Below are 11,357 nucleotides of genomic sequence, written 5' to 3'. Positions count from 1 at the left end.
TCTCCAGGCAAGAATACTGGAGTGGGTTGCCATTTCCTGCTCCAGGGCATCTTCCCGACCCAGGAGTCGAACCTGGGTCTCCTGCAGTGCCGGCAGACTCTTCACCAACTGAGCTACCAGGGTGTCAGGGATACATCTAGAACATGGAGTCCAGAATGCTGTCGGATATATAGTATTAAAACCATGTCAGGTCAAAATGACATACTGATTTAGGCATGACTGTTAATGATGTTAAACCTATAGTCTGCTTGTGACTGATCACAATGAGAATCTTTTCTAAAAAGGAACAAAAATTACTCAGGTAATTGTTTTACCATAACAAGTTAAACATAGGCCAGAAACCATTAAAGAATGGTAACCAGAAATTTTTTGGAGAAAAATATGGTTGTGACAACAGAATCATTACCTAAGACATCCTACACTAGATCCCCATTACATGGCACCTCGTATTTTACTTTCAAAACACTTGACATGATTAAGGTTATTTGTGCAGTTTGGGGTTTGATGTGTCTTCCGTGACTACTGTGAACTGAAGGAAGACAGGGACACATTCATTTTATTCACTACTGCATGTTCATTGTGGGCTTCCCGGGTGGCTCAGAAGGTCAAGCGTCTGCCTGCAATGCAGGAGACCTGGGTTTGATCTCTGGGTCAGGAAGATCCCCTGGAGCAGGAAATGGCAACCCACTCCAGTACTCTTACCTGGAGAATCCCATGGACTGAGGATCCTGGTAGGCTACAGTCCGTGGGGTCGCAAAGAGTTGGGCACGTTCATTGGACATGTTCATTGTATTCACTGCTTGGTACATAGCAGGCATTCGAGTATTTTAAACTAAATACAAAGTCCCCTAGAAGAATTCCAAATATCTTTATAGCCTGAACTGTTTAATCATCAAGTGCCTATTCCATTGGTGTGCTTGTTTCTATAGAAGTTTTACAGAGTAGCTGTTAAAAGAGGAGTCTAATGGATCTGGCTTCAAATTTTGGCTGTACTATTAACAAACTTTGTTACTTTGGGCAGGTTACTTGAGGCTCAGTATCTTCATTGGTAAAGCAAGAGTAATTCCCCTTATAGGACTACTGTAATGAGAATTCGGTAATTTGTGTAGAAGGTAAGGCAACTATTATTTATAGTGATGTTTATGATCAAATGCTAGGTATTGCAGACTTCAATAGTATCAGTTCAGTTCAGTCACTCAGTTGTGTCTGACTCTTTGCGACCCCATTAATCGCAGCATGCCAGGCCTCCCTGTCCATCACCAACTCCCAGAGTTCACCCAAACTCGTGTGCATCAAGTCGGTGATGCCATCCAGCCATCTCATCCTCCGTCGTCCCCTTCTCCTCCTGCCCCCAATCCCTCCCAGCATCAGAGTCTTTTCCAATGAGTCAACTCTTTGCATGAGGTAGCCAAAGTATTGGAGTTTCAGCCTCAGCATTAGTCCTTCCAATAAACATCCAGGACTGGTCTCCTTTAGGATGGACTGGTTGGATCTCCTTGCAGTCCAAGGGACTCCCAAGAGTCTTCTCCAACACCGTAGTTCAAAAGCATCAATTCTTCAGCACTCAGCCTTCCTCACAGTCCAACTCTCACATCCATACATGACCACTGGAAAAACCATATAGAGCTCCTCAAAGAGAATCTAGTCTGAAAAACCCATTTATTGTTTGACTCCTCTTGGACTTCTGAACGCTGAGGAAGAATTGATCACAATGGAAGATATATCTCAGCCCTGCTTTAGTATCATCCATCCATCCATCCATCCTTCAGACATTTCCACAGTAGTGCCCTATTGACTCTGACTTAAAACACGCGGCAACTTGTGATTTATTTGGTACACTTTCAAACCTTCACTAGGCTCTTCATTTTCTGTCAAACAATACCCAAAATCTAGAACATGGTTATAGACACTGAAATACTGGCTGCTGACCTATCTCATCTTCTAACCCTTTCCCTTTCCCTTACCTCTGGTTCTACTAGACGTCGCTAACACACCCAGCTGTTACACCACAAAGATTTGGCACAGAATTGGATCATCCCAACTTCTCGTTTTTCCAGGTTTAAACATTGCTTTCTTTACGGAAACCTTTTCTGTTCTTTTTGGTTCCCCCAGTCTGGGCATCTTTCGTAGCACTTTTAATTATTTGTAGTTTGTTTAATGTTTGTTGAACAGGTTACCTTCCTCGAAGAGGTTCAGGCCCCCAAATGCAGGCTGTTACAGAGTATATTTCTGCAAGTGTAGACCAAGCAGGCCTGTTAGCACAGTGGACCACTCTTTGCAGGCTGTTTTACATACTAGGAGGCCATGTCCCAAGTCAGGAGTATAAAGCCACACGGTCTCACAGGCTACGATGGGTATAAAGAGAGGATAGAGCAACTTCTCTTTTAGAAGTTTCTTTCAGAAACATTGAGAGGCTCCCCTGGCGGTCCAGCGGTTAGGCCTCTGTGCTTCCACTGCTGAGTGGGAGCACTGCTGTGCTTCAATCCCTAGTTGGGGAAACTGCAAGTAGCCTGTGGTGTGGCAATAAAAAAAAAAAGAAAATCCTTTTCAAAGGTCACATGTTATTCACAGAAACAGTAATTTCTGTTTTCCATCTCTTTCTCAAATGAGGAACTGTCAGCACTGGACGCATAACTGGAGTTGAACCTGCATGACTCGGAGTTGGATGTGCATGACCTGGTTTTTACCTATGCTTCCAACTTTACTTCCCACTACTCACTTTCACAGGAAGTACGGCTTAATTACAAAACTGGAATTTCTGGTACTTTAAATGCCACCTGCGACTTTCCATCTTTCATCCTTCACGTTAAGTTCCCCTTCCTGTTATTTTCCCAGTCAGATGAGACGGGAAAGAAACTTAGCTCCACTTCTTCCTTTTATCAGCTAGACACTGCATCCCTATCTTTTTAAGCTGTCAAATAAGAATACTAACAGTACTGACTTCATGGAGTTATGAAAATTCAACAATTTTATGTGAAGTACTAAAAAAAAGTATAATTATCCTGCAATCTCACAGCACTTTCCACTTTGTATTCTAGGCCTCTGTCTCTAGAACTTTTCTGTGCCTATGAATCATCTGGAGATGTTACTGAAATGCAGATTTTGGTCAAGAAGGTCTGGACTTGACATTCTACATTTTGAACAAGTTCCTAGATGACATCCATGCTGCCGGCCCACAGTTATTCTTTGATTCTTTGCAACCCCATGGACCGCAGCTCACCAGGCTCCTCTATCCATAGGCTTCTCCAGGCAAGAATACTGGAATGGGTTGCCATGTCCTTCTCCAGATCTTCCTGACCCAAGGATTGAACCAGTGTCACTGAAGTCTCTTGCACTGGCAGATGTTTTTTTTTTTTAACCACTAGCACCACCTGGAAAGCCTACCCCAGCCCTCACATTGAAGCTCCATGATGGCAGACTCCTTAACAAATTCGTTGTTTTTATCTCCCCCAAATACCTGTAATTATCTTTAAGTATGTGTGTACTTGTTTGGTTAATGACTCTGTCCTTCAATGACTGTCCTTGCCAGTGCAGCTCAGAAGCAGGCAACCTGGGACGGAAGGGATAGGTTGGGGCTGAAATCCCTAGGAAGGCTCATCAAAATCTTTCTTCTCCATCATTGCCCCACTCGCTCTTTCACATATGTGCTCACAAACATGGAGAAACACAGAAGCAGGAGAATTCTGGGTAAAGTGCAAGAATCAAAGTGTCTGGCATTCTCGATTTCTACCTATTAATTTTAGGGGGCACAAACTCAGTGCTTCCAGGTCTGGAGGACTTGGAGGACAATCCCCAAAGAGATATCAAGTAAAAATGATAGTACTAAAAGCTTCAAAAATAACCCTCTGACCTTCTGTATTATCATATAACCACACATGCTGGTTTTAACAGAACATCATCTTTAATAAAGACCAAACGCTTCCCTGGCGATCCAGTGGTCAAGATTTTGCCTTCTAGTGCAGGGAGTGCAGGTTCAGTTCCTAGTCCAGGAGCTAAGATCCCACCTGCTTCTGAGCCAAAAAACCAAAACATAAAAAGAAGCAATACTGTAACAAATTCAATAAAGACTTTTAAAATGGTCCACACTGAAACATCTTTTAAAAAAAAAAAAAAGATCAAAAGGAGCAACCCACTCCAACTAGAACAGAAAATGCTTCTAGGATCATATTCAAGACAACTTTCAACTGGGTTCTAAAAATTAGGGTTTGGTACTACTGTCAGTGGACTCCCTTGGTCCTTCCAGGGTGTAGGAGTTAGGAGCGGTTGAATGAATACAGTCTTTTTCTTTCTTTTGGCCAAACCACACTGCATGTGGGATCTCGGTTCCCCAACCAGGGATCAAATCTGTGCCCCCTGCAGCAGGAGTGCAGAGCCCTAATTAAACCACTGGACCACTGGGGACTTCCCCTTTTTGGATGGATACAGTTGAGTCTTAAGATTAGCAGCTTTCTCTTGGTCTGGTCTAAAAATCTCTAGAATGAGGAATTCTTAAGATGGGGCCACTGGTTATTTCTCATGCTCAGACCACAGGTAAAGGACCTTTTGAAATGGTCACTTACACCTCAACACTTCGTAAGGCAGGAAACTGAAGCCCCGTGGGGAAATGAGCTCAAGATCCCAAAGAACTCAGTCAGTAGTGACCTCAGCCTCTAAGAAGTTCCACTGTTTCTGCCACTTTTGCTTTCAACAGCATCTTGTTTGAAAATCTTGTATCCTATTAAGATCTGAGCCAAGAAATTACTTCAGCTTGGTGGTGGTGGTGGTAGTGGTGGGGTGCTTTAAACGCTTAGGGTGAGGAGATGGTAGAATAAAATTCTTTAAGAGCTGACAAGATTTAACGGCCAGAGAAAAGATCTTAAAATTTTAACCAGAGGCATAAGGGGATTTTAGGAGTATCTGTATCATTTCATTTTTAAATAATGATGAAGTGACTTCAAAAGAACAGAGAAGATGCTATATAAGAAAACACTGCTTTTCTTATTATACATGGATGTCCCACAGTCCACTGAAACTTTAACAGAGACCAAACTCATCTTCTGTTTCTATTCTCTTCCCCCAAACTCCTTTTTAGTCTTGCCTCACTTGCTTGCATCCATCACTACAGAACCTTAAGTTTTCCTCAAAACATTTTCTCTACCCTCCAGTGCCTAATAATCCTCTTAAATTTCTCGATTTCATCTACTCGTCCCTCTGCTGCCACTGTTTGCCTCTCACCAAGTTTGCCTCAATTACTTTCACAGTCTTAGATCTGTTTCCATTCTCAGCCCCTTAAATCACACTCATTTCAAGCAATCTACAGATTAATATGAAAGTTGTTTAAAATTCTGTAAAGGCTCTCGGCTGCCTATGGACTCAGGTCCACAGTCCTCAGTGTTCGTGGTCTGGTTCCTATCTCTACAAGCAGCTCAGCTGCTCCAGCGCTCCCCTTTTACTGCCAGCCTATCACATTATTTGTAGCTGCCTGGAAACATGGCTTTATTATCTCCGAATGCGTTGAGCCCTTCACATTATGCCTGGCATATCCTCTCCTTTCTACCTGAAAAACTCCTGAACATCCTCTTCTAGGAGCTACCTTGACTCCCAGAGTTAATTACTCTATTACTCTCTCTCAGAATTTTCTTTCCACAAAATTTTTAAGACAACAGTCATTCAAAAGGAAGCTTGATCTGAATGGTTTGGTTAATAACCAGGGTAAAATATAAGTGCACACTTCAGAAAATACATGTGCAATTCCAAGTCATGTGTGGCATGAAAACTCATTATGAGTAAACCAAAAAAATGGGTGAAAAATTGTAATTTATTGAAACTCAACTCAAAAAATATAAGATGCTGTAGTGTACAATATATTACACAAAGCACCCTCAGGCGCACATTCAAGTCAAGTAAGAACTCCATACCCCTTTCCCCAGCCCTCCCACCCTGGGGTCTTAGTATCTGTTCCATACACAATCATGCACACTTAATTTGGAAAAGGAAGCCCCGATATATTTTGATGTATTAATTAGCACCAAACAAGAATACAGTTCCATTTTTTAATAAACAAAACAAAAAACCCAATCAATAAACCAACTGGAGAGCTAATGGACTCAGCCAATACTGCTGACATAGATATTATACATTCATGTAAATACACAGCCTATTCTACCCTAAACGACGGTGTGGCTGGTTCTCAGCCTTTGTTCAAGTTGGCAATTGTCCCCATGTTGCAGTGCTGGAGCCAGTCTGTTTCTAAAACAAAATTGCTATTTAGGAACTTCCTACACAAAGCTCATCTGTCTTTTTTGTTGGAAATAAGTCTAAAATTGGTGTGGAAAACTTAGATCTTTCAAGGACAACCACTGGCCGAAGATAATGAAGCTGTTTTAAGGCAAGTTCTCCACAGTCTGTTAATGCTTTGTCCAATACGACCCTCAGGTTTTCCAAGGAGGGAACTGTTGTCGTCTCAGCTACTATTAAAGGTGGGATTGCAGTCAGGTTCTCATGAATTGAAGAGTCACTGGAAGAATGAGGTATGTCAACTTCAGGGTCATTGTCATTCACCATATTATTTGCCATAACACTCCCTGTTAAGTCATTACAGGGTTGTGAAGAATTACTTAATGTTAAGTGCTCTGAAGGCTCCCAATCATCAAAATCATCTTCTTTCTCTTCACTTTCCTGAATAAATTTCAGAAATGAAGATTCAAATCCCATAGGTTTATAAGTCTTCAAATCAAATGACCTGGGCTGTGGATGCTTCCTGAAATTCTCTTTTGGAACATGGGCTGAATTTTTTACAGTGTTTTCTTGCCCTGAACTTTGCTGCCCAGTTTCTGAGTCCTTGATCCTTGGTAAAGGCAGCTGGAAACTTGTGAAATAAGTCCCACTCTCAGTCCCATCAGGATTAGGTATAGAATTTTCTATTTTACAAGGAGGAGGCTGAACTATATTACATTGTTCCAAAGAAGTGGTTTCTGAACTGTGGTTGCATTTCAGAGTTCCCCTGTAGAGCAGAGAATCCGCATCAAAAACTGGGCTGCTCTCTGTACATCCTTTCTGGCCTCCATCCCTTTCGCCTGGATGAAGGGGGTCAGCGGGCTGGACAGGCACGCTAGTGTCACCTGGGCAATGGCTGTGCTGTGTGAGCTCTGACTCACAGCTTCTATCTTCTTCCTTCTTTATATAGGGCTCTGCTTCAGAAGGGGGCTCCTCCTTAATTTTGGTACCGTACTTAACACACATGACAAGGTTTTCCATCTGTTGCTCTAGGTAGGCACTACTCATCTGATGGGTGCGTTTGTAATGCCTTACTATGCTGCTCTCCAACTTCACCACGGACAAGCATCCTTGAACCATGCAGGGGTACTGTGTGTGCTCAGAATGCTCCACACACATATGGAGGGCTTCAGCTCTCGTTTTAAAACTAATTGGAGCTTTCTTGTCTTTGATTAAGCCACACTTTTTAGCCTTGGCATTAAACGATCTCCTGGTCGTCTGATGTTCATGCCCCTGAGGATGAGCTGTTTGACACACCTTTTCACTCCGTAGTAGCCTTTCATTTGCCACTTTCTGGCTTCTAAACAGATCATCGTAATAGTCCTTATGTCGATAATATACATGTTGAGAATAATTACTGCGATGGGTGAAAATCTGGCCACAGCCATTAAGATCACAATGAATTTCATAGTCTGAATGTATTTCTCCTTCAATGTTATGCTGTTCCATCAAGTGGTGCTTCAACTTGCTGAATGTATAAAAAACAGCAGGGCACTGAGGCTGGTTACAGGAAAATCTGGCCGCTGACTCAGCTTCAGAAAGCACTTTCGGCTCTTCAATGTGGTCTAGGTTATGAGAGTCACTACAGTGCTTCGCAAGAGCTTTGGAACACAGGAAGCGTTTGTTACATTCCTTATATTTGCAGGCAAATATCTTTTTACATTTGACAAGTTCCCTTTTGGTTCTCGCTTTGTCTTTCTCTAAACATAACTGCTCTTTGTTGTACTGATGTACAGTCCTGTAATGGCGAATCAAGCCTTTGAGATTGGTGAAGGAGGAGTTGCAAGTTTTATGAATACAATGGAATGGTTTGTGGTATTTATTCAAAATGTAGCAGAGATTTCCTTTAGCAACAGTTCTCCTGCTACCTCTGCCTTCTCTTCCTTCTCCTTCTTCTCTATGGCTGCCTATTGGTGATGAGAGATCAGATATTTTACTTTCTGTTTCTTCACAGGATGACTCCAAATCTGTTTCTGAACTGCACTCATCCTTTTTAGGATGACAGTGTGGCTTCTCAGAGTTACCACTGGGATCACCTCCAAGTTCTGCAGGACAATCAACTTTCAATCTCTCTACTGAGCATGGGCCTTCATGATTACATTTTTCATTATCTAATAGTTTTTGAGTTACTCTGTCGCTGCCAATTTGATGTTTATTTTTATAATGAATCCTAAGGTGTGTTTTTCTCGTAAATGACCTTTGGCAAATATGACACTGGAACGGGGAATATCGATGTTGAAACATGGTTAACTGAAGGACTTTTTCTTTTGAATAATTATGCTTTTTAAGATAATGCATTAACAAAGCCTCTCTAGTCACAAATTCATATTTGCATCCTTGAAGCTCGCAGAAAAAAGGCTTGGCTGCCAACTGCGCCAGGTACTGACTTGGCATATTTTCATCTTGATTCTGAAAATTAAGATCTGAGATTGTAGCTGAAACTGCTTGAAGAGACTTAGCACCACCGGATGGGTACCCCTGCAATGACCCTGAGAAAGATCCATGGGTTATTGAGTTTTTCAAGCTTAAATGTTTCAAGCGTAACAGAAGTTCCAACATGGTATCCTCTGTACAGGGCCTTTTAGATGCACAGATGGAGGCTTCTGAGGAATAGCCTTGATGTTCTCGTTTACATTTAGTATGGATACTGTGATCCAGACCTTCATCCGGGGAGTCACTGTTTGTGTCTGAGCTGGGTTTAGGTTCTGTATCAAACTTTTCAGTCGCTGGATTGTGTTCATTACCCAAACAGGGAAAGAGATCCTTTGTCTTTACCTTTTTGGGTTTGAAATGGTATGGATGAACCTTCCTTAGGTGCTTCTGCATGCCTCTTGCGTTTTTGTATGTGGAACCACAGCCATCAAAACCACAGGTAAACTTAGTCCCATCAAAACAAACTGCTACACTGGAACATTTCTCCTTTAAGCTGGAGGGCACAAAAACTTTTTCATGAGATAATAATATATCCTGCATGGTTTCAGAGTGATCCAGTGTGTCAATTAACTCTTCATTCATGGAAGCTGAAGAGCTATGACTTAACTGATCACTAGAATTACTGTCACTGTTTTCCTTCAGATTTTCTGTAGTTTCTATCTGAGAACTAGCTGATCCTGCACAGAAGAGAAGATCCTCTGGTAAACGTGACTTATCAGTTTGGTCAAGCAGATGGGGCTGATCAATACAATCCTGCTTTTCACCTGCTGCTGGCTCAAGTTTCACTGTTTTCTTCACATCTCCATTTGAACTTTCCACATTATGCATTGAGAGGTGATTCTGGTATTCAATTTTGGAGTAATAGAACTTTTTACAGCCAACGAAGCTGCATGTGTAAGACGCATCCCTAAAGTGTTGTGCCTCATGGTGGTAAAGCTGTCCCAAGTCACTGAAAACAATATTACAGCCATTTAATTCACATTTATAACGCAGATCATCATGTTTCTGTTTATGGTTAAGCAGTTCGTTCACTGATCCAAACCTAGCATAGCAATCTATAGATACACACATATAAGGCTGAGGACCACAATGCACTTGTTCATGCTCTCGCAGGTGAAAAGCAGACATGAAATGTCGTCGGCAGTAAGTACACTTCTCTCTTCTATTTTTCATATCTAAGTAGTGCTTGGCATTTTCGTCATTATTTTGGTGTTCAGCTTTAAGATGCACACTTAAGTATTTGAACTGCTTAAACACACGGGAACAGTCTGTGCCAGGACATGGGTACAAATCTCTGTCTTGCAGGTGGCAATCTTCTAATTTGCTGAATGTGACATATTCATGTGACTCTCCTTTGGCTTGTTCATTCAGTGACTGACCTTGCTCCAGGGCTGCAGAGGGGCTCTTGGGACAAATTCCCTTTTGAGAGCCTTTCAACAGTAATTTCTTTCTAGAGCGGTCCCTTCTGCTTGGTGGCATTTTAACATGTTCCATCACATGAGGAACAAATATTTCTTTTCTCTTGAATTTTTTAATACAAACCGGACAGGTGTAAATTCCATCTTCCATATGCATCTTAGAATGATGAAGAATCCTGGCCTCTATGCATTCTCGCTTACATAACAAACAGAAGAATTTATACTGAAGCCATCTCTGGTATCTTTCAGAAGAGCCGATGGGCTTCTTGTCTCTTTTCTCCTTTTGTTGATCTGTCATCTCTCTCCTTCTATACTGCTTGTCTTCTTTACCTTCCTCATAGTCACTGAGAAATGACTCTAAAACATCCGTGTCGTTAATAGACATTTCATAGCCACTTAGATCATCATCAGAATCTGAGGCTTCTTGTCCTAGAAGTTGGTGGCAGTGTCGTTTTAAAGTTTTCCAGTCCCAAAATTCAGGATCAAAAGGCCAGTGGGCTTTTAAAGCTAGTAAAAGCTCACATCGGAGAGAATTTGGAACTGGTGCATTTTCTTCATCAAATTTTTGATCTGGTTGGGAATACAGTTCTTCCAACATGTTAAATCCATCCAAACTGGGTTCAATTAAAAATTCTGTAAGTTGACAGGCTCGTCTAACTTCTAAATCTTCTGGCAAAAGACAAGCAATTGTTTTACAAACTGATGCCTTCATTTCTTCATCCTCACTTGTTCTGAGTTGAAGAGCTCTGACACACAGTAAAATCGACACCCCAAGACCAGCATCTTGTGCCTGTTAAGAAAAACAGGGAAGAAAAGGTTTTTTTTCCATTTGGAAAACTACATAAATTTGGAAACACTACATAAATTTCACTGATAAGATATGCATGTACACTCTTCTTAAAACTTATAAACAACAACAATGTACGTTTGTAGAGTATCCAACTTTATAAAGCACTGCATATTCTTATTATCTGGCCGCACTGTGCAGCATGCAGGATCTTAGTTCCCCAACCAGCTACAGAACCCATGTTCCCTGCAGCTGAACTGTGGAGTCTTAACCAGTGGACCGCCAGGAGTCCCAAAGCACGCATATTAGAGCAGTCCTTAACCCTCAAGGAATCTACCTATGTGCCAAATGTGTAAATTAGAAAGGCACATAAATTCAGAGGCGCTCAGAATAAATAAGGTCACTGAAAGATTAGAAAAAGAATTGTCTCAAGCTGGGTAGGAAGGATAGGGCTTAAATAAATG

The 11,357-nt window shown here is 41.6% G+C and overlaps 1 protein-coding gene across 3 annotated transcripts in view; it reads right to left on the bottom strand.

The window, feature by feature from the left end:
- Positions 1-5,779: 5,779 nt before the first annotated feature.
- RLF (RLF zinc finger) overlaps positions 5,780-11,357 on the bottom strand; it is an 84,868-nt gene continuing 79,290 nt past the window's right edge. For all 3 annotated transcript variants that reach the window (XM_027968336.2, XM_060395706.1, XM_060395736.1), the window contains one exon: positions 5,780-10,896. In XM_027968336.2, the coding sequence (XP_027824137.1) occupies positions 6,247-10,896 (4,650 nt within the window). In that variant the 3' untranslated portion in view covers positions 5,780-6,246. The remainder of the gene's footprint in view (positions 10,897-11,357) is intronic.

The sequence above is a fragment of the Ovis aries genome, chromosome 1 (genome assembly GCF_016772045.2).
Source record: "Ovis aries strain OAR_USU_Benz2616 breed Rambouillet chromosome 1, ARS-UI_Ramb_v3.0, whole genome shotgun sequence".
NCBI classification, from domain to species: Eukaryota; Metazoa; Chordata; class Mammalia; order Artiodactyla; family Bovidae; genus Ovis; species Ovis aries.
This window is presented reverse-complemented; position numbering and strand designations above follow the sequence as displayed.